This window comes from Protopterus annectens, chromosome 11.part0 (genome assembly GCF_019279795.1).
Source record: "Protopterus annectens isolate FY-2018-M chromosome 11.part0, PAN1.0, whole genome shotgun sequence".
In the NCBI taxonomy this organism is placed as follows: Eukaryota; Metazoa; Chordata; order Ceratodontiformes; family Protopteridae; genus Protopterus; species Protopterus annectens.
The window spans coordinates 1472163850-1472188985 of NC_056745.1; the positions used below are offsets into that span (position 1 = coordinate 1472163850).

Below are 25136 nucleotides of genomic sequence, written 5' to 3' on the forward strand. Positions count from 1 at the left end.
TAGGACAGTGTTTCAGACAAACAGCAAATTCCACAAAGGGCAGACATTCGTGACCACTATTAGTATGATACGTAGGTCCCTCATGAAATCATCCAAGGCTAACATCAACAGGAAAGTACTCAAGGATTTGAAAGATAACCACAAAGCCTTCTTTGGCTATGTCAAAGATCTAAGTAGTGACACACAGATTTGCACTGTGCCGGTGAAATATAGCACAAAATATGCTGACCCTACTGATATCGCCAACATCCTTGCAGATACATTCAGTGCATACTTCACCCCTAAAGAGCCCACAACACTACCCGAAAGATACAGTATTCCACACATCAGAGACACACAGGTGGAAATGGCCCTCTATAACAGCAGAACACAGCGTCAATAGAGGCAGATGTTGTCTCAGACTGCATCTTGCAAACAGTACAAGACAACCTGACCCCCCCCACCTAATTAAGCTTTTTCAACCTCAGCCTCTCCACAGGCTACATGGCCATACAATGGCACGTGGCAACGGGTATTCCACTCCACCAAGGTGGAATCACAATTGACCATTGTAACTACCACCCCATAAGCCTGACTAGCCTGGTATGCAATGGTATAGAGTGCATCCTCCTGTCACTCATTAACAAAGACATTGGTAACCTCCAAACACATGACCCAACCCAGGTCAGCTTGGTTGAGTGCAGTTCATGCCTACTGAACCTGTTTGATGTCTTACATACACTCACCAAGACATTAGGTGAAGTGAGAGGTGGTTCACACATATTACCTGGACCTCGCCAAGGCTTTTGTCACCATGCCTCACTCAGGTATTATTGATAAACACACCAGCCTGTATATACACCCATACATCACAGGTTGGGTTGCCAATGGACTTACACACAGAACCCATAGGTACAACTAGCGGTCTCCATGTCCATCTCTTGACCAGTCATGACTGGTGTCCCACAGGACTCAGTCCTGGGAGCCCTACTGTTTGGCATATACTTCTCAGAGGTACAGGAAAACTCAGGTGGATTACAGCAGACCATGTTTGGCAATGACTGCAAACTGGGATCCATAATTGACAGTCCAGCTGACACAGACATCCCTCAAGGGGCCTCACAGAGACCGACACTGGGTGTCAAAGTCATGGCCTCCAGCTAAGTGCCACTACCTGCATGGTCATTCCATTGTGGAATATTAAGCACCCACATATTAACACATACGTGGCAGCCACTTTAAGTGCCACTAACTGCATGGTCATTCCATTGTGGAATATTAAGCATCCACATATTAACACATAAGTGGCAACCACTTTATAATGGACGAGGTAATGGGGTATCTGGGGACTAAGGTAGATAGTGATCTCTCCTTTTACAATCATATCTCCAAAGTAGTTAGGACATCCTTCTATGTAGGCCATCTGATTACTAAAGGATTCCCATCTAGACATACTGGGGTTATAGTGCCCCTTTACTCATCACTCATCAGTCCCATCATAGGGTATAGTAACCCATCTGGAAGGTCCACAAATGTACTTCGCCAAGGGGATTACTGGCCTAAAACATATGCCCTATGCAGCCAGACTGAATAAACTCCTGCTTTACTCAGTGGCATCTCATTTACTCAGCGATCATCTCCACTGGCCAACACAGCCCTGTCAAACTCAGGCTTAATGGATATGCTCCATCTATGGGAATCCATGTCACAGTGAGCCACATACTGTAGTGAGCTGAACCTTGCCACAACAATAACTGGAAGATGCTGGAGGGACGGATTCCTGTCACAGACATTCCCCATACTTTGGAACAACATCCCTAATTTCATTATACAGAGTCCCTCACTAACACTCTTCAAGAGAAACCTTGAAGAGTGGATGGGGAACAGTGTATACACCCCAGGGATGCCACCATTGGCTCTGCTCCACAGAGGGACAGTTAATGAATCAATGGGGTGGCAAAAGCTGACACATTTTGGCTAGGCTTATGAATGGCCTCTGGCAGTTGGCCAAGTACCTACCTATGAACTTATACATACAGTATCAGCACATGCTGATAGCTTAATTTACTGTTCAGGTGCTGACTTACCTTGTGCCAATGGCAGTTGTATGTGCAATAGTTGAGGGCTGCCTATGTTGGGTGCACACAGTAGACTGCCTATACATGACAATTTACAGGTAGTCTTGTGTGTGTGTGCCATCCATTTTTACTGTGTGTGCAGATGGAGAAAGGTGTCAGTCCCTAGGTGCCTACACTGTCAGTCTGTGTGCTATACGTTCCCTCTTTGCCAAGGCTTGGGCATACTGGGCATGCCTCTGTCTGCCTACTGGGGCTGGCTCAGGGTGTTCGTGGTCTGAGTACCTCTGTGCCTGTGGGGCCCTTGGCAATGGTGGTGGGCTGTGAGGGCCTTCACCATTCTGTCCCTGCTGCAGCTGATTCCACAGGATAATATTGTGTAGCATGGCACATACTATGAAGATGTGGGCACATGTGCCTGGAGAGTATTGCAAGGCTCCACCAGATATGTCCAAGCAATGGAACTGTGATTTCAGCATCCCAAACACTCACTCTATGATGATTCTGGTTTGTGCGTGTGCCTCATTATGGCATTCCTGCATGGGTGTGTGTGCATTTCTGATGGGAGTCATCATCCACGGTTCCAGTGCATAGCCAGCATCCCCCACCAGGTGGCCATTTGGGATGTCCCCCCTGGCAAATACCTGATACAGCTGTGAGGCATGCCAGATGTAGGAGTCATGATAGCGTCCAGGGCTGCCAGCACACACATACATGATAATGCCCTGGGCATTGCACATGACCTGGCAGTTGATGGAGGGATATCCCTTGCGGTTTATGTAGCACCTACGCTGCTCACCAGGTGGTGACTTGATGTGTATGTGAGTGCAGTCTATTGCACATAGTACCTTCGGGTATTCTGCCACATGGTGGAAGAGATGCATATTGCTGGCCAACTCCTCCTGCATTTGGGGGAAGAATATGTGCTCATTGGCATGTGTTAACATGGCGTCCAGGAGCTGGTGTAGTACCCTGGATGCTGATGCTTGTGAGATACCCATGATATCCCCAGTTGGTCCTTGAAAGGTACCTGTAGCTAGTATTCTCAGGCTTACTCATACCTTCGTATCCACTGGGATGGGTTCTCCTCTGTTTGTTCTGGCTCTGAGGTGTGGCCAGCACAGCTCCACAAGTTGCTGTAGGATGTTCCTGTCCACCCTGTAATGCTCTACTATATCCAGATTATGTAGCCCCTGGTAGGTTACCCTGGGTCTGAATACTCTCCTCTCCTCTGCTGCCTGAGGTGGTCATGTGCATCATCATCCACACCACCTTCAGTCTCCAACACATGCTGGTGGATCAAAGCTATGGCAGCCCCTAACATGTACATACTAAATGTTCCTCATCTGTATACACCACTGGTGCAGAGTGTATGGAAATACACAAATGTGTGTGAGGTGCTTTCATACTTTATACTATTGTGCTATGGATGCTGCTGATGTCATTGGGTGTGTATGAGCTATTCCAGCTGCAGAGTATCTTAATTATAGGTTTTGCAATGAGTACAGCAAGTGTGGGGCCTTTACTGTGGAGTTATGCTTGCCTGCCTTGATTAATCTGTTGCTCTTTAATTCATTTTTAAACCTGGATCCACTCCCATTATCAGGCATGCATCCACCTGCCCTCTTTCTTGTTTTGTACTTTCCCTACCCAGTCATGGCAAAATGTGTCTTGTAGCTGATATACTGCAAATCAGCTTTGTTCTGCTTTGACACTTTACTGTTTTCTTTGCAGAACAGCCCCTCCCCTTTCCTGTTTTGCAGGTAGCTGCTTGCAGCCTTGTTAGCTGTTGTCAATGGCTCCTAGGTGTTAAATAGTCATTTGTACTCCAATTTCCCTGCTGCAGCATTTCCTTATTTCTTTCCTAGATCCTTCCTGTTTCAGCTGCAGTGCGTGCCAAGCAAACCCGTTAATTGGGTTTACGCACGTTTTCATCACCGTTCACATGCATACTCGGTTACCTTGTGTACTGTCAGCTAAGCAAAGCTATGGCCAGTTCAACACACCCCTATCCTGCAGCTTTGCCTAGCTAGGGGCAAACTGGTTTAACAATACTCCAATGTGCTTACAGCAATGGTGACACACCCCTCTCTTGATGTCATCTTTATCTCAGGGGCTCACCTCGGTGTTATAACGCTATGCTGTGTGGTGCATCCTTACACCAGTGGGGAATCTGTGAGTCACTATTACTCCTCTCATTTGCATGGCATTGCCTACTAATTCCTAGCTACTGTGCATAACACTGTCACAGTCCCTTAGCAACCCTTGCGCCATAGTATGGTGTAGCATGCCTGTCACTGACTATTATGGGGAAATCAGGATGTGTGTTACATTGCAGTTTTATTCTATATTTTTATATTTTCCTTGCGATCCCCTTTGTGTGTCACTGCCCTGCACTTCCACATCGCGATAGTGCGACTATATATATTAAATGTTCATTTTATATTTTGTACATGTTTTTTTATGCCAGTGGCTATATGCTTAGCCATTGGCATATATTAATAATATAATACCTGTGTTTTGTCTGCTGTCATGGCTCCGATTTTATGTTTGCAAAAATGTAAACCGTTTTTTTACGGTTTACATTTCTGCATGCTTACACTATGGCTGCACCACTTCCTGGATTGCTACATACCTTCATTTGCATGCTACACTGCTGCACATGGGGTAATTAGCATACAGAGCTCAGGAGCTGTGCGGGTATAAGGTACGCAGATAGTGCATGTGGAAATGGCTCGTACCTAGATCGTTCGGTGGCCATATTTGGTGTTGGAACGCCGACGCTACTCCTTCACCTGGCGTAAGCTTCATGAATCCCGGGGACTGTCTAGAGAGAGATCCCTTCTAGAGTCACTCTGGTGGCATACAGGGATAAGGCAATTACTATAGCCCAGCTAACCTGGGTATGATTAGCAGCTCGGGTGACTGACAGAGAGGCAGGTAGGGATGGGCACTTGTGGTGGTACTCCCTAAAGGGGAGTTTTTGTCTAAAGAGGGGATTTGCCCTCGGACATAACAAAAATCCCCACCTGATGGAAGCAAAAAGGGCTAAACCCTCATGGTACCCTTAAGATCCACAACTGGCGCCAGCAACACCAGCAAGGCCCTGAGGGGGTAGAAGGATGTCTAGTAAACTCAGCATGGAAGTGGGGCAGTGGAGGTGGGGCCACTAAAAAGGAGTTCTGACGGGATCTTCTTAGTGTACTCCTATTTCTTCTTTATTTACTTTGCTTTTATAATAAGATGGCTTCAAGCCCATGTTCTCTTACTGTTCATCCTTAATGAAGTATATAATGTATAATTACAGCATGACCCATGACCCAGGCCAGCTATAAAACAAAGACTGATGTCTCCATTAACATAACAACCAAGTCCAACACACAAATGCCCCCTCCCCCACCATACACTCACATAGCTGCCTTGTGGGCCACTTTAAGCCTAGCCAATTTTCATATTTCTAATTGCATGTTATGCATATATATATATATATATATATATATATATATATATATATGTATATATATATATTTTGTATATTTATGTGTGTGTGTGTGTGTGTTCCTCTGTATGGCTCATTCACAAACTGCTTAAGCTGACCTTCTATTATTAATCTCCCAAAGATGTTCAGCGACCCTAGACTATGTAAGCCACAAGCCTCCTAAATGGTAAACACAGAAAAAAAGGTAAAAAGAAGGAAAAGAAAACAAAAAAGTCAAAATGTGTTCATCAGTATTAGTAAAGCTCTAGTCTTTCTTTATCTCTCTGTCTCTCTCACAGACACACACAAAACAAAGCCTTCTGGTGATATTAGAAGTCACTTCATTTTTCTGTTTCTTGATTGTTTGGCAAACACCTGTACAGAAGTGATATTTATTTACTGACATTTTTTTACCAGGAAAATCCAACTGGGTCACAAGAGCCCATTTTTAGCAGAGACCTGGGATATGACTAGAAGGAAGAACACACCAAAGCACTGCAACGTTTGGGGCAATCAGCATATCATAGAATATATTTCAACACATAATTATAAAAGTCTGAAATATAACATTTGTACCTGGGTTGAGAGATATATGATGAACCTGACTTTTTAAAATTCTCTTGAACTTATACTTTCTTCTCTGAAGCACTGAAAAAGAAAAAAGAAGTTTGGAAATTAACTGCAAATTGATTATTTGTCTGTTAGGATTTTTATTCATTCAGTTATTTATTTAATAGGTAATGCATTAGGATTTTTATTCATTCAGTTATTTATTTAATAGGTAATGCATATAGTCATTCATACATTCATCCAACTAACGAATTAATCAATTAATAAAATAATTAATTTCTATATCGTAACTGTGATACACTGATTGACCAGAGACATTTGATCAGTGGCTCAATACAAATAGGTTCCAACTTAAATGATCATCTTAAACATTCACACTACTGTTCAGAAGACACATTACTTAATAATAACACAGTAGGGTACAAATAAAGTAACTGTATATTCTTCAGAGTTCCACGGAAACATTCAGTATTACTTTGAGCAAGTTAAACACATGAAGTTGCTTCCACTTGCTAGAATACAGACATAAAATGTTTCATTTTAACAAAGTGCATAAATTAGTTTAAGGAAGTAATTAGAATGCAGAAGTATTACTTTACCAATACATAATTATTTGGATTATTCAGTATGTGTGGACTAACTAGACGGAAATCAATTTAAAAACAAGTGGATCTGTATTTGTAACATTAACAGAGTTGGAAAGGTACATTGGAAGTTGTATGTATGATCTTGTATCTGCTGTGAAAAGATATGAGAGAGGAAGGGTTAAATGTGGATGAAACAACACTGAACCAGTGTGACATATGCAAGACCTTCTATCTTTGCTATGTTCATAATTGTCAAAGACCAGTATTTGTATACTGTATACTGAACAATCAACTCAAGCTCATTATGGCATCATATTATCTGAATATTCTGCAAATATTATTATTTTGTCTCTCTCACTCTGTCATACTGTTGTCAATATAAAGAATATTTTTATTGAAAATTTACTCAATATGCATGTGATGATGTGAGGTATTGCCTTCTGTGCCAGGGAGAATAGGGCAGTGCATAGGTAATGTGTGCCAGCATGCTTAGCTGGAGTTTTGTAAATAATTTTGTGTCATTTGACTATCCCACTGATTTGTACAGATGCATGTGTTCAAAATGTCTCAACAGTGATATTATAACTGATTAATTGTTCATGTTTAAACAAATAATTCTGGAAGGGAAGAGTAGAGGTTTTTTAAATTGTTCTATAATTTTCAAATACGGCAATAGATCTTAGCAAAGCTGTGAATGTGTATTGTACCAGAGTCAGGTGATCACCTGTGATGCCATTCTATAACCAGGACTAACAGGATGGAACTCTAATAACAGTTTGTTTTGTTTTGTTTTCTTTGGAACCTGACATAAAAATCTATCACAGTCAGCTGAGTTCAGCTCAGACTGTTAGAAGCTCATCACCTTGCCTTATGGAAGTAAGCATCTCAGCATCCTATCTTGCCTTGCTGTATAAATTGTTAGCTAGGGAAAGGTTATTCTTTAGACATTCAGGAAATACAGTGAGATCAGTTAAGTAGTGTTTTCTGCATCTGTTTGAATTTGCCCAACTGTTTTATTTTTATTTCTACTGTGATTGAGACTCAGATGTTTATTGTACTTAGATATTTAGTATTCTCATGCTTTCTGTTTTATTATTTATTATTAAATATTTTATACATTTCATTGTGGCTGGTCTTTTAGAGAATACTTTTAAAATCTTGAGAGCACTTGTGCTTATTTTAGTGATGCCTTCCCCACTCTGAAAAGCCTGGCTACTTTGGTTACACTTAACCATTTATGTTATTATTGATTTTACTCAGTATGATTGGATACCCTTGTAAGAGCCTGACAGTGGTTGACTGGTGGCAGTGAGGTTACCTTATCATCTGGGCAGAAGGGGTATAGCAAGTAAATTTGTACCAGCCAGGGAGGTGTGTGTGTGTGTGTGTTAAAATCAAATATCCACCTGTGGGCTTGTCAGCTACTTGGAAATGGGACACAGTGATCCAAAGTGAGTCTTGTTTGGGATCTGGATAGACAGAGAGTCCAGTTCCAGGTCTGGAGCAGGTTTTCTGCCCTGTGTGCTCTTGGGGAAAATTGTGCTTGATGCAGAAAGCTGCATTTAAAATACTGTGCAAGTTCATTCTTGTTCTTAGTGACTGTCTCTCACCAGTGTCAGTGGTGAGGATTGAGGCTCCCTGATTGTTGGCTAGGGGTAGAGGGAGGCCATCACATATTGGTGGCAAAGTGGTGGGATATTAATTGAATTTCAGTAGCCCATGGGCAGTTGTCACTGAAGGTGTGTGCAGTCTCAACAACCATAAGGTAAATATTCAGAGTTTCATTTTCATAACAGTTTTATTCATTTTTGTTAGTTTAGTTTAGTTTACTTTAGTCAGGGAATGCAGGCAAAGATGTCAGGAGAGGATTATGGTAAGCTGACAAGAATCAGCTGGCTAAGATATGTGAGGTCAAACGACTGGTGCGTGCTAACTGGACTACTGAGGAAATTATTTCAGCCTTAATTGCAGCTGCAGAGCAGAACAGTGGCCAGGAGGACAACCAGTTTGGTGTTGGGGATGTGTAGTCTTCAGAAACAGGACAGCTCACCTTTTCCTCAGGTGACTTAAAATCCATCTGGAGTTAAAGTGACTTGAACTGGAGGCCAAACATTTGCAGACTAAAGAGAAACTGCAACATTTGGAGACTGAAGAGAGGCTGTGGCATTTGGAGATCATGGAAAAAGAGACTGTCACAATGTAAACCACACGTCTTTCTGTGAGGCCAGGTCATGACTCAAAATGGTTAACAGATCAGTTCAAAAAGTAGTAATAAATAAATAAATACATTTAAAAATATCATTCACAATGTAAATAAGAAGCTGCTTCTCTAAAGAGTTAAGGTGTATGTATACCCATAATGCAATGCAATTTTATGTGAAGCACTGTTCAGTACCTACTGTGATGTCATTTTGTGGGTATGGTCATACAGAAAAAAATGAGTAAACAGTGAAACTAACAATTAAACAGTACACTATAATTTGATTGTTTTTTTTTTTGCAAAATCACAACTTTATCATGAGAAGTATAATGGGAAACTAAATTAAAACAAAAATGCTTCTGAAAGTGGCCAGTACACTTTAGCTTATACTTGCATGTTTCCTGTGTAAGGTGTTCATGGAGTTAGTATATGAAGTATAAACAGCTTTGTAATTGACCAAATGCTTCCGTTTGTTGTTTGTGCATGTTTCATTTTCATCCACAATGAAGACTGAGCAAGAAATCTCACATTCAGTAGTCAACTCAAAAAATGTTTTCTACAATCAGATTTCTGAAAAAAAAGAAGCACTGGAGTTGTATTCTTTTTTAACCTCTTTATTGATCAGAATCTGTAAACTATAAAATCATATGAGCTACAAGACAACTAAGTCTCAAGGCCATTTTTACCTTCAAGTAACCACCCTTAGGCCTTGCCTCTTATTTCAAGGTGGGTCAGGTCAATCATACCATGAGTGAGTATGTGGACACATCTAGTTGTCCAGCTACTTTTTAAAGGCAGGCAGTATGTCACACTGCTTTACTTGGAAAGGGAGCTTGTTTGAGAGAAAGAGTAGATGCTACATGTTAAATCTATCCCTCCTCTTAGTCTTATTTATTTGCAGAAGTAGATTTAGATATTTGTCTCTGGTGGTAGCTGGACTATCTGATTTTTTTGAGATGTAAGAGTTCTTGAACTACTGAATCCCTTATAGTCTATAAGCAAGGCAAAGGTCTCTGATAAGGAATCTATAAGAAATTAAGTAAAAGGATAAAGCTTCCAGGATATCTTTGTAGAAACAAATGTCACCAACTGAATGGAGAAAGCAGACCTGGATCACTTTTCACAAAAATCTCGAAACACCGTAGATTCCAACCAGTATTTTATTGATGTTTCCTGGTACCTCGGCCAGTATGCCTTCAGACCTGAATACATTTTCAGCATCAAAACCTTGCTTTAAATACATTTTCAGAACCACTTTGGTGTTTTAACAACTCATTTGTACTAATTAAACAATTACATTGGTTTTTAGAACCCAGATTTTAAAGTGACTGTGCAACTATATCACAGAAAAGTGCATATAAAACCTACCCTTTGATAAATGCAATGAAATAGGAATTCAGGATCAACCAAGAATTACATTCTAAGCACAATAAATTCAATTTCATGAATGTATATACCACAAATTTAAACTCAAACCTTAACTACACATAAATGAGTTGTTAATTCACACCAAAGTGGTTCCGAAAATGTATTTAAAGCAAGACTTCGATGCTGAAAATGTATTCCCGTTTGAAGGCATACTGGCCAAGGTACCAGGAAGCATCAATAAAATACTGGTTGGACTCTATGGTGTTTCATGGTTTTTGTGAAAATTTTTCCAGGACTGCTTTTTCCATTCAGTTGGTGACATTTGTTTCTTTCGTTTTGGGTTCCTGTTTTTTGCAGTTTATTTTACTGAATGGTCAAAGTACATTATTATCGCTGGGGCTCAAGCTGAGAATTTGTTGCTGCTGTCCGTATTTTGTAAGGAAAGAGATGCAAAATTGGCCACAGGTGATTCATGGTCCAAGGGGGTCACCGAGGAACATGATAATAATTTTTTAAGCTCAAAAAACTGCTTATTAAGGAGGTGACACTGTGTTATGATATGAAGCTCCTGGAGAAGTATGTGAGTTTGAACATCACACCAAGGGGGCTTAGGATAGACAAGTTGCCAGCGTATGACTTCTCCGATAAGGAGAATGCTCTCATGGGGGAGTGGAAATCCTTTGCTCTAACATGTATGCTGGGTTTGTTATGAATTTTAATTAAATGGAAGAGAAGGCAACAGGAGAAAATTCAAGGTGAGATCCTGCAGTTGCAGGAAACTTTGGTTAACTCTGTGTCGGGAGACACATTTTCTCATCATGTAGTGAAAGTGGAAGACTGTGTTATTTCACGTAAAAAAAGAAAACGTGACTGGGAAATAAAAGATTATAAGAACAATTCATTGTTTTCATGGCAGAGGAAGCCCAGGAGGTTGAGATCCTCCAGGGCACTAACAGGGAGTAGGTCTCACGAGATGCGGGACTCATCGGTTTCATCTGTGGAAACATCTTCCAGTAGAAAAAGTGTTTCTTTTGAGAATTTGAACATGGAAGGGGCCAGAGATCGGGAACAGCATTCCAATCCCTATCAAACGAGGGGTCATGGTTGAAAATGGCAGGCAAAGAATTTCAGCAACAGCACTGGGCAAAAAGGAAAGAATTGGTATTTCTGGAGCACTTGGAACTACCGTATGCCAAATCAGGGCTTCGGGTTTCGATGCTGACAATCATGATAGCCAAATTCAAAATGCACAGAAAGGAAATGGTGTGTTTAATGACTTTAAAGTTGTAAATTTGTCTGACTTTGTTTTGAATCATGACATGGAAGTAGTCTTTAAGAATGGTATGAAATTTGTATATACAAGATTTCCCAGTCTAGCTGACTTATTTTTTGAGGTCAGTAGATTTTGTAGGAAATTACATCTTTGGGTGTTTTTTCACAACAAAAAGGTGGATGTAGCAACTAATGTATTAGATTCAATGTTGTGTGAAGATGAAGTTAGTTTAAATGATTCATTGTTGAATCTATCTATCCATGAAAATGATCTTTTTGACTGGGAAAACACGCATGTAAATAATGATGTGGAAAGTGATGTTTTAAATAATGATGGGGAGAATGTAGGTTTCTTCACAGGTTATGGTAAATTTCAGTTGCCAATGTTGACTGTAGGTAGTACATTCATGCCTCCTAGAGTATCTTCATCTATTTGCACTTTTGAAAACATGTTATTTAAACAATTATGTATGAAATACACCAAAGTTAGAAAAAGCTTTAATAACTATAACTTAAACAAAAGTGAATGGAATGCTTTACAAGTTATGAGGGAGCAGAAGGATAAGTATGCATTTACTCAATCAGATAAAGGGGGCAACTGGGTGATTTCTTTTCAAAAACACAGCATGTAACAATAGCTGAAAGTTTACTTATGGATGTTACAGTGTATGACAAATTGGCAAGAAATCCTGTGCAAGAATTTAATAGAAGGTTGTTAGAGCTTCTTGAAAGGGGTGAAAGGTTGAGTTTCATTTCAGCTGCTGACATCATAAAATTGTATGTAAAGAGCCCCAGGGATGCCACATTCTTCATAATCCCAAAACTACACATATCCATAGTGAATCCCCTGGGAAGACCGATAGTTTCGGGGAAAGGTTTGTACCTACAAAATTTAGGTATTTATTTGGACCACCAACTGAAGAGTTATTTATCTAAGGTAAATTCATATATTAAAAACACTAACAAACTGTGTGATTTACTTGGTGGAAAATGTTGGGGTAGGAATTTCTACTGGGCTTGTGTTGATGTAAAGTCATTATACACAAGTATTAGGAATCGTTGGGGTTTGGAGGCTGTGGCTTCCATGTTGGGTGAGGGCCCACAGACAAATTATTTAATACAGCTCTTGGAGTTCTCCCTCACACATAATTGTTTTAGTTTTGGGGGACAGTATTTTTTGCAAAAGGAAAGAACAGCAATGGGGGCATCATATGCCCCTGCTTATGCTATACTATTTATGAATTTATTTGAGAACAGGTACATGTACAACACTGATTTTTATGTTAATCAAGTTATTTATAAAAGATTTATTGATGATATGTTTTTTGTTTGTGAGGGTAATCCACTGGAGTTTAAAAGTTTAATGCAACATTTGAATGAGAATCCACTGGGCCTGGAGTTTACTTTTGAAGTCAGCAAGGTTAGCATACATTTTTTGGATGTGGAATTTTTTGTGGCAGAGGATAGAATCCATTACAAGACTTTCATTAAGAAGTCAGCTGCTAAGAATTTCCTATCAGCTGAAAGTATGCATCCACCCCACCTTTTGACTTCCCTTCCATATGGAGAATTTAAGCATATTTACAGCAACACTTTTGATAAGTCAAGTATTCCGAAAGAGTTCATGAAAGTCAGACAAAAGTTATTTAATAGGGGGTACTCAATGGCATGTTTGGATAGGGCAGAAGATAGGGTGTTGGGAATAAGTGATGGTAGGGAAGCAGGCAACAAGAGGAGATTTTAAGAAAACTGATGAAGAAAGTAGATTGTTTTTGTTTCAAGGTTTTCTTCTTTGTCTGTAACATTTAAAAAGTTGTTGAAAAGATTTTGTCCCATTGTTTGTGAGGATGACCAACATTGGATATTTGTTCCCCAAAAAAGTTACTTTTTCTTACAGCAGGTTTCTTAATTTAAAGGAACTATTGAATTTGAGAAAACCTCCAATAGTAGGAGTTTTTATGGGGAGTTACATTTGTGGTAGATGTAGGGTATGTTGTAGGTTAAAAAACTTGGATGGTAGAAAGATAAATGGTGTTAGATATATAGCAAGGAACCATTTTACCTGTAGGTCATGTGGGGTGGTATATATTCTGGGTTGTGGATATACACCAACCAGATGGTATGTTTGACAGACTAGGAGGATGGTTAAAATAGAATATTAAAACATCTGGGAGACATCAGAAACAACAGACTTGAAAGCCCTGTTGCTCACCACTTTCACAAGGCCTATGGGGGTTCAGCAGCCAGTTTATTTTTTGGCAGTTTAGCCAAACTGTTGCACACACAAGGGGATAATTTCTCTTATGCATTAAACAATTTTGAAGCTAAATTTATTATTAACTTCAACACACTAAACCCTAGGGGTCTGAATCAGGAACTGCATATAAATATATAAAATAAATATTTATTAAATGTATTGCTGTATTGTGAAAAAAATATTTATTATTATATTATATATAGTGTGACTTTATTTTAGGGTATTTATGTGGAATGAAGGTTTGAGTTTAAATTTATGGTATATACATTCATGAAATTGTATTTATTGTGCTTAGAATGTAATTCTTGGTTGATCCTGCATTCCCATTTTGTTGCATTTATCAAAGGGTAGGTTTTATATGCACTTTTCTGTTAATATAGTTGCACAGTCACTTTAAAATCTGGGTTCTAAAAACCAATGTAATTGTTTAATTAGTACAAATGAGTTGTTAATTCACACCAAAGTGGTTCTGAAAATGTATTTAAAGCAAGGCTTTGATGCTGATAATTTATTCCTGTTTGAAGGCATACTGGCCGAGGTAAAAGGAAGCATCAATAAAATACTGGCTGGAATCTACGGTGTTTCGTGGTTTTTGTGAAAAGTGTTCCGGGTCTGCTTTTTCCATTCAGTTGGTAACATTTGTTTCTTTCATTTTGGGTTTGTGTTTTTGTGTAGGATATCTTTGTAGCTCAGATCTTTTAGGCCCCTGATCTTTTTAGTTACAAACCTCTTGGGTCTTTCCAATTGTTTGATATGTTTAATAAGGTAAATCCCAAACAGGGCACTGCACTCACTGATAGATCTAATCAAAGTGGAGTACAAAGAGGTGAGGACCTCTTTGATCTGGAAGAAATACTTTTTGCTTTGAGCTGTGCAAGGTGAAATGATTTCCTAAGCACAGTTGCAACACAATGGTTAAATATAAGACAGCTATACCCCCATACTTGAAGTAGTGTGTTATGTATGCTATAGGCTGGACCTAGGTGCTGCTTGCTAAAAGCTGCAATGCTGCAATTTTGACATTGAGCTTGAGTCCAGTTTTAGTATATCAGCTATTTATAAGAGCAGGCTCTAGCTGATGTGCCTGTAAGTCGGAGGGGGACTTAACGATGACTCCCAGCTTACAGTCATCCATGAACTTTGTTAACCAAAGATCATCATCTGATAAGTGAAGTTCTGAGAAGTAGATGACAAACAATGAGGTTCCAGCAGAGATCCCTGCAGAACACCAGTGGTCACCCTCATGCACTCAGAGGACACACCTCCTTCTGTTACTGTTTGTGTCTCTTCTCTAAACCAGTTGACTATCCACCTAACCACATATGGTAAATTAGGAGCTCCTTCAACATGTGTATTTTATGCATGTGGTATGATATCAAGTGTCTTGGCTAAGTAAAGGTATGCTGTGCGCACAACTTATCCACAGTCCACAGCTTAAGCAACTTTCTCAAAGAAGTTTACCATATTCATTAGATGGGATCTATTGCTGACAAAGCCAAACTGCTGGGGTTGAGCCTGATAAGACTTTTCATATAATAATTAATTATTTCAGTTATAATACAGTCCATGTTCTATGGCTTTGCATGCAAGACTATTTAAGTAGTTGCATTTGCATGTAAGCTTTGCCAGCAAGACCACTGTGGTGCTACTGGTCCACATCTTCTAAACACCTTAGCAATACTGTGACTTCTGATTGCTCAGCCCCAAAAACAAAACCTGCACAGGACATTTTAGGGCAGTGCTTAATGCCTTTCTGAACTGCAATTAGTAGATATACTAATCAATATATGGATTTAAGTATTTAAAAAGTATAGTGGGTCCCAAAACAGAGATTGAATGGTCGAAAAATGGACTTCGATATACTAAGCCTGAGATGGCCATTTTTTGGGAATATTCCCATTTCTCTGTGGTATGGGAGTATGAGTTAGTACATATATAGGTTCATAGGTAGATACTAGGCTATCTGCCCTAGGGCATTTATAAGCCTAGCCAGAGTGTATTTGGCTTCCACCTCCCTATTAGATTAGCCTACTGTGCCTCTGTAAAGTAGGTCACAGAAGGTACCCTTTTAAGATTAGTTTACTGTGCCTCTGTCTAGCAGAGGCACAGGAGAGATCCCAGGGGTGAATTTGCGATTTCCCATCCACGCGTCCAAATTTCGCTTGAAGAGGGTCAGCGAGGGGCTATGTCTAACATGAACTGGGATTCTATTCCAGAGTGAGGGGAGCCTCTGGGAAATGAATCTGTCCCTCCAGCATGTCCTATTTATTTTTGTGCTGAGGTTTAGGTCCCTGGAGTGTGTAGCTCTATGGGACTTGGATTTTTTGAGGTGGAGCATGTCCATTAATTCTGGGTTTTACATGGCTTTGTATGTCAGGCATAGATCGTCTCTGAGTAGGCGGTAAGCAACTGAGTAGAGCTGGAGTTTCTTTAGTCGAGCTGCATAGGACATCTGTTTGTAGCCCATGATCCTCTTGGTGAGGTACTTTTGGGGTCTCTCCAGTTGCTGCAGGTGTCGGGTAAGGTACATCCCAAAAGGGGAATTGTATTCAATTATGGGCCTGATGATTGATGAGTAGAGGGGCACAATGACCTCTCTTGATCTAGATGCAAACCCTTTCGTGATAAGGTGGGCTATATAGAAGGTCTTTCTAACCACTTTGGCAATGTGATTATCAAAGGAGAGATTACTATCTACGTTGGTCCCCAAATCTCTAATTACTTCATCCATACTTAATGGATTAACACCTATGTGGTAATTTGTGGGCACCTTGTTTTTCCCAAAGGGGATGACTATGCACTTTTTAGTATTTAGCTTGAGGACGTGATTCTGGCACCAAGCATCCGTCTCTTTGAGACCCTTTTGGAGGATGCTTGTGTCAGCTGGAGATTCGATTATGGCCCCCAGTTTGCAGTCATCTGTGAACTTTGTCAGCCATAATCCCCCCGTGTTAGCCTGAACCTCAGAGGAGTATATACCAAACAAGAGAGGTCCCAGAACTGAGCCCTGTGGGATGCCACTTGTAACTGGTTTGGATTCGGACATGGCACCTGCGATTCTGACCATGTGGGTTCTATCTCTGAGCCAGTTAGCATATGTTTGGGATATGGGGGGGGGCTTGCCCCCACATCAGGGGGTGCAGGCAAAAAGAAGTTTAAAAGAGAAGAGTGATGTTTGAGATTTGGTTTTCTCTTGTATTTTTGATCTTTTTTCACCCAGTGTGTCAGCACTCAGGATTTTGAATGCTGACATTTCAATGAGCCAGTGAAATAATCTATATGCTTACTTAAATGATGATGGCTGCTTAGTGACTATGAATGTGGATAATTGTATTTATTTATTTATTTATATGTGTTGACCTGGGTAATGCACTGATCTCAATGAAGTATCTGCAGGCACAGCCTGGGTGAATAAGATCATATAAGAAATTAACAAAACATATTTACAGGACTAAGGATATGCTAAAAACATATACTTATTTACAGATACAAGAATCTGCTGCGCTTCAAGAAGCAGTTTACTAAGTCAAAACATGGATGGAAAATCAAATTATGCTTAGCGTAGCTTCTGGATACAGCACAGCATTATACAGAGAGGAAGGCGACGTTAGAAGAGGAATGTGAGAGTAGATGCAAGACAGGATACCGTGGGGAGAAGACAGAGAAATGGTGAAAGAGGCATGCAGAGGGAAGTGGAGCAGCAAAGAGAAAACTACGAGAGAGATGCAAAGAGAAGGGGGATGTGGAATGAATGAGAGGCAGTAAGTAAAGGGGAAGATACGATGACATAGGAAGGATGAAATAAGGATAAAAGGGTGCGACAGAGATGCAGTGTGACCAGAGTGAGTGCAGCTGCACTTTGCCTGGGTAAAGAGGTGGTCCTTGTGCTGTTGTCTGAAGTCCAAGACATCTAGGACTGAGAGAGGAATGGAGTCCTGTAGTTGGGTTCTAGGACAGAGAATGCATGGTCAGTGCAATAAAGTTTACTTTTTGGAGTTATTATCGTGAGTTGAGATTAAGAGATGCCCCCTGAGATTATATGTGGGAATTTTGGTGAAACATTTATCACTGAGAGGAGGTGATGTCTCTGGAGAAAGGGCTTTGTGACTTGGTGATCCTAGTAGGAGGTTGTCTCTCAAATGTACTGGTAGCCCTTTAGCTTTCATGAGCATTAGGCAGTGGTATTCATTACTGGGGGAGTTAGTAATGAGTCTTGAGGTGCTTCTCTGGCTTCCTATTTCTTGCCTCTTGCAATGAGTTGTCATTTCTCATTGGGCAGATGTTGAAACACACCATAATTTTGGTGATATAATAAGAAATTCCAAATAGATTCATCATATGCAGTCTGGAAAATATGCAGTTTTGAATGTCAATACAAGCAATAAAAATAGGTTTTAGGATGTGGTATAAATGTCTGCTTTGTGTTGTTCTCCTGGAAGTGAATAAAAGAAACTGAAGACATGAAGGAAGAATTAGTGTAATGGAAAAATAGTATCTTGAAATTTTATTATATTTAATTACTTTTAATTGTGGAAGCAATTCTTATGAGAGAAGTAAAATAACATTGCAGTGTTGTAGTATACATGTCTATTGTTCACATGCCTACGCATGCGTGTGTGTTTGTGTGTACGCATGTGTGAGATTTTAGGTGAATAAACTTTAAAACAATACATAACAGAACATTCTAAAACACGCAGATGCATACTGTAACTACAATGAATGCAAGGTGTAAAAGCACAAGGCAGGAGTTACAGAGCTTAAATCTGCAACATTGATATCAACTATATGATGGACAGTTGCTATGGGCTTTAAATCCTGCATTGATACCACCAGTTATGTATGCAATGAGGAAACTGACCTTAAAGGATTACTATGAATGCAGATGACCAACACCTGACACACAAAAATAAGTGTTACAAAGTACAGATACAAAACAAGGTTATAATCACTGGTTCTCCAGCATTTTCCCACCCCACTCTGAGATCTGTGCTTTTTAAAGTAATTTTAACAACAGTAACCAAGATGCTAAGGTAGGTTGCAGTGTGGAGTACTGTGTGAGTATTATGTGGGAATATTCTCAAAGGAAATTGCCAGATAAAAAAGGTTTAATTAACAACCAAGGTGATATATAAGGAGGTAGTCTGAAAGCAGCAAGTAGGAAAGGAAATTATTTCCTTACTTAAGATGTTCATCTAAAAGTAGTTTCCAGAAATGTGGAATGAGTTGAAGGTCACTGGTATACTGTGTCTGTGGAAGGATTTGTTTATAGAGTTGGCTGCAGGACCTGAGAGAGGTCTGTGAGCTTTGTACTTCCTTTTTACAAACATCTTGCATCCTGAAGGGTGCTAACAAATGCAAATTTTAATTAGGTATAATCTAAGCTACTGTGCAGTTTTGTATGACTGTGAAAAGCCAAGTGAGCTATGCTTTTACTTCCTTTAAGTTGTGAAAATAATCATTTTCAGGTATGGACCATTTGATCCAACACTCTTTTATCTATTCCCAAGTATCTAAAATGCAATCTGAAACATATTTAATATAAAAACATATCTAGTCTAATCATTTTTGATAGAAAAGTGTAGCAGGGTATGTAGTTTGGGGTATTAGAATAGTAGGAATTACAAGGCAAATTAGAGCAGTGCACCATTTGTACCTTGGTAATGTCACCCATTATGGTATACCTGTGTCAACAAATTTGTGCTTGTGTGTGTGTGTGTGTGTGTGTGTGTGTGTGTGTGTGCGCAAAATGTCTAACTTTAGCTGGCCATGTAAACACTAAAATCAAAACCATACCTTATATATATATATATATATATATATAAAAGATTGAACCAGATTCCATTGAATGATGGAATTACCGACCCACTTCCGCTAAAATGATAATGTCGAATTTCGACATTGTCAAAATACAACTTGCCAATAATCTTGAAACGGGCTTTAACATGGGTTGAGATGGGGACGAGATTCGTACTTCGATAATGTCAGGTTCAACATTGTCACTGTTCAGCCTCCAGACTTCGACTGAAGTGGGTTCGACTGAACCCACTTCTAACTTCTAATGCCAAACCTACATACACAGATATATATATATAAATATATATATATATATATATATATATATATATATAATATAGATCTAGGACTAATCACTGATGACACATTTCAATGAAACTGAAACAGTTGAGCGCACTTCCATGAAAGTCTGCAAATAAAAACAAAACATAACATTTAAAAAAAAAAAAAAAAAAAAAAACAGTAAACAAGTTTATGCAGAGGACAAGCCCCCCTGCACCCCCACCACCCACTTTTATATTCTCACTCCAAGATCGCAGTACAGTGGGGATAAGAGAATATTCCCTTATCCCCACAGTACCATGATCTAAGCAACAGCCATTCTGTCATGTTTTTTTTTTTTTAGCTCACTTTAGCGAAAGTGCATTTTCAGTGAAAACGCACTTTCGCAAAAGTGTGCTCACCTGGTTTGGTTTCGGTGGAACGAGCTTTCACTCAACAGTCCTAGACCTATATATATATATATATATATATATATATATATTTTTTTTTTTTTTTTTTTCTTTTTGGAGCACTGATCTGACATGAGCAACTTCAGGCTCAGCCTCGGTTTCTTGGTACAACAAGAACAGATACATGAGCAAATGCAGGGCATGTAAAGTATTTCAAGTCCAAAAACACTGCATCAGTGCACCCCACTAACATCAGGCCATGTAATTACTAACGTGCTTACTAAATAGCATTAAATATGACCTCTGTGTCCTATTTAAATTACTTTTCAAATGGAGCCTACAGTTAGGTTTTGTGCCGAAGGAATGGCAGATTGCTACAGTCAATGGCAGATTGCTACAGTCATTGACTGCACAAAGAAGTTCCAATCACTGATCTAGGTAACTACAGGCCCATAAGTCTGACCAGCCTCATATGTAAGGCCATGGAAAGAGTCATCATGGACATGATAAATGAAGACATAGGTAACCTGCAAATACTGGACCCATCACAGTTTGTCTTTGTTAAAGAAAAGTCATGAGTATTAAATCTGCTGGACTTATTTGAAGGGGTCACCAAAGTAATGGATGAGGTCAGCACTATATATACAACTTGCCTCGACCTGGCCAAAGGTTTTGATACAATACCCCACACAAGCATTATAGGCAAGCTCACAAAATTATGTATAAACCCTTTGATCATCAGCTGGATAGCCAGCTGGCTCACAGATAGGACCCAGGAGGTCAAAGTAATTGAGACCATCTAAACCAAGATGCCTGTAACTAGTGGAGTATTCCAGGCCTTGGTACTGGGCCCCTTCCTTTTTGGCATCTATTTCTCTGAAGTGGAAGCAAATGCTGAAGGTTTATGGCCGACTAGGTTTGCAGATGATTGCAAGCTGGGGGTTATCATCGACTCCCCTGTAGACACTAACATTCTTCAAGAAGGTCTATATCTGACTTAGAAATGGTGCTAAAGCCATGGTCTTAAACTCAATGCTAATAAATGCTTAATTGTACCTTTTGGGAAATCAACCATCTCAGCTAAATGCATGTTGATAATACAACCCTAAGAATAGTAGCCGTACCTTTGACCACCACATGGCCACAGTGGTGAGGAAATCCTTTTATGTCTCACAACTTATAAATAAGGGCATGGCATCTATGTCCAAAGAGGTCATTATCGCACTGTACTCTGCCCTTATCAGACCAGTTATAAAGTACAATGCCCCTTTGGTATGTACCTCACCTGGCATATGGAGCAACTAGAGCAACCCCAGAGGTTCCTTACAAAAGGAACACAAGGGTTAACAAACTTGCCTTATGCAGAGTGCCTTAAAGCCCTATTCATCTACTCAGTCTGTTATAGATTACTGAGGGGTGGTCTATGCCTGGCTTATAACTCAACACTTGTGAATCTCCTGTATATTTGTCAGTTAAATAGTACCAGAATTACATAGTCTAAAACCTGAATTTTGTCTGACTTAAACAGAACATGCCAGAGAGACAGATATGTGTCCCAGAGAATACCTCTCCTATGGAGTGGGCTTCCCATCCATGTGAAGATGAGTTTGTCTACTGCCAATTTAAGCACAACCTAGACAAGTGCATGGGAAATAGAAAACTTACACAAGGCCTGGAAACCATGCCTGGCCATCAATGTCCTATTTGGATACACAAGGCCTGGAAACCATGCCTGGCCATCAATGTCCTATTTGGATACACAAGGCCTGGAAACCATGCCTGGCCATCAATGTCCTATTTGGATACACAAGGCCTGGAAACCATGCCTGGCCATCAATGTCCTATTTGGATACACAAGGCCTGGAAACCATGCCTGGCCATCAATGTCCTATTTGGATACACAAGGCCTGGAAACCATGCCTGGCCATCAATGTCCTATTTGGATACACAAGGCCTGGAAACCGTGCCTGGCCATCAATGTCCTATTTGGATACAGGGCATCATTATGCTTTCTGGAAAACTTGGCTAGGCTTAGAAATACCCCCCCCCCCCGGTCATTAGCCTAGTAACAATCTATGACTGTAAGAATGTTTAAAGATAGAGAGAATAACGCCATTGTAAGGAAACTACATCTCATTGCATCGCAACAAAAAGTAGTTTTGGACAGCATCATTACAGACAATTAACGTTGTATTACATCAACAAGAAAAGTATTGTTATTACATAATATAGGAAAAAGTAAATGGCAGGGGAAAGTAGAGATACATTACAGTAAAAGTTATATACACATTTATGTAATAGGTCATTTCTGGAATATAATGATGTTAATGTATACACTGTAGGACAGAAAGTTCCAGCATTTCAAAACCCACAGACCATAACATCAAACACATCCCACAAACCAGAGGAACACTCAATGATACTATGTTCAAAATCTCACTGAGATAGCTATAAATGCAAGTGGGTTTGGTATAATGGTTAAGGTGATTACCTCTCACACCAGAGGTATGGGATTTAATTCTCACCAAGAGAATTTGTCTAGGCTTAAAATAGCTTACAAAGGTTGCTAGCCTTGTATTTACCTAGTGGGGAGGGCTGTCATAATGGTTACCTTGCAGACCCAATGTAGATGGTTTGATTTTTACCTTTGAGGGAAATTGGCTAGGATTAAAATGGCCCAAAGGGCAGTTAGCCTAGTAGTTTCATAGTTTAGTAACTTGTATTAGTACTTGCCTATAAACCTATAAATATAGATAGACGCGAGTGTGGTTTCTTACTTTATAAAAATAATTACACGACTGTCAGCAATGCTCACATGCATTAAATCACATATGTCATATAAAATGCTCATTACTGTTAATATTACTTAAAGATCAGTGTTGCCTGTAGCACAGTGCCAATGGAAGATTTCCTTACGAAAGGAACAAATATTTGATTTAGTAAGTGATTTTTCAGCCAGAGGGTTAGACTAGGTGTGCATGACAGAAACAAAATTGATTCTGTTTTTGCAAATGTTACAATTGTTGAACAAGTATAAATACTGAGTGTGTATATTTGTGTATCTATGAGAAGCATAAATATGTACTTACATGCAGCCATTATGAGTTGTCTTGTAAACATTATTATTCTACAAAACAAATCATGTTGATGCAAGAAACTGTGAGTGTAGGAGTTGTAAAGTGTATCACATTATTCCAAATATTGAACACAAAAATGTTCAGAATATAACCTAGCAATTTCAAGAAGTGATTAGTATGGATGCAATATTTGCAGTCATGTTGCTTAAATAGCCGCTATGGAATATATGTGATATGACATTAACCAACTAATATGTCCGTTTAAAAAGTATCTCAGATATGACATATAATGCAATTTCAAACCTCATGATTATTCAATGCACAAGTCCAACTATTACTATGAAATTTAGTAGTGATAAATGCAGTATCTTTCACTTTAAGATATGATTTATATAACTTCATCTATTCTGGACATGGAAGTGTTTGTAAAAATTTCCATTGCAGATATGATTTGCTAAAAATGTATTCATATTTTGTTAATTTAAATTTGAACTGTTGATTGATCTAGTATTATGACCACACGAAAAAGCTAAGGGAGCTTAAAATGAAACAGGGAAGCCAAATTAACTTTTCTGGGTAAAAAGAAATCAAAAATATTCTTACCTTTTAAAGTTTTATACCCAATGAGTGTTGTGAGTGTCATTGCTACCACCAGTAAGGTTACTATAGTTACCATGTACACATACTTATCAACCATGTCGTTAGAAGCTGTTATGCCTGCAACAAAATGCACAGAAAAAAATATGTTACTAGACCAGAAATCCTGCTGTACACAAGACAAACGTTACATTTCAGTGAAGTAGCTTTACTTGAAATGTAAAAGTGATCAGAGGGATTTCTTTCATTATCTTCAATTTCTAATCCATGTAGAGTGTTTAAATCATAATTTTCCCAGAAACGTTAGTATATTTGAATTATTTTATCAGAAAAGTTGCTATATTCTAATTACACTATTATTATTTATACAATGACTTCTTATTAGTGTGAAAAAAAAGTACTCGCTGATTGGTTAGTCCAACCAGCATGCCTGTTGTAAATTGAACATAAACCAATAGAAAAAAGTCTGGTCAGTGAAGTACCATTGAGCAGCCAGACTTTTCTGTTGATATATACTACAATAGCAAACCAAATACAAGAAAAATCAGGTACATTCTGCAAAATTAAAGAAACAAAAATGTACCTGATTTTCCTAGTATTTCTATACAGTCTCATGTCCACATTTTTGCCTCATACTTAAAAAAATAATGTAGATTATGTTTTCTCCATTACTTCTGTTAGACAGCACTAATGTTCTGTGCAAGTGTGGGAACATAAGTCTCATCCGCATGTGCAGAAAATGCTGGAGAACAGCGAAACAAAGCGGAAGAGTACTACAGTGCCATTATACAAAGCCACTGTTCAAGAATGGTAAGCAATTTCTTTCTTAAATAATGTGATTACATAATGGAAATAACCCATTCCTGGGTGTGTTTAATGCTGGATTTATCCATGGTTGTCTTTGTTTGATCACTTGGGCTTCATCTTGTGATCAACTACAGCAACTGTGGGTAAATCCAGCATTACCCATACCAGTCTTGGGTTATTGCTTAAATATGTTACCATTATTAGTAAAATATTACAACTTCTTAGAAGGAGGCCTACAGGATATATGCCAATGACCCCTTAAGAACCTATAAGCAGTCCACCTCCATGGCTACTGATTGTTTTTAAGCTTTTATTGATGCATTCAGGCCAATAAAGCCAAACTCTACTAGCTGTCGATGGCTATAGACATGGTATGTTTGACCTATGGCTTTTCTGTGTGACCTT

The 25136-nt window shown here is 39.2% G+C and overlaps 1 protein-coding gene across 1 annotated transcript in view; it reads right to left on the minus strand.

Moving 5' to 3' along the window:
- The window catches only part of IL17REL (interleukin 17 receptor E like), an 877228-nt gene that overhangs the window by 42054 nt on the left and 810038 nt on the right, over nucleotides 1-25136 (minus strand). Inside the window, exons 16-17 of the mRNA XM_044088776.1 lie at nucleotides 23931-24044; nucleotides 6109-6180 (exon numbers count right to left, since the gene is read on the minus strand). Of these exons, the coding sequence (XP_043944711.1) occupies nucleotides 6109-6180; nucleotides 23931-24044 (186 nt within the window). The remainder of the gene's footprint in view (nucleotides 1-6108; nucleotides 6181-23930; nucleotides 24045-25136) is intronic.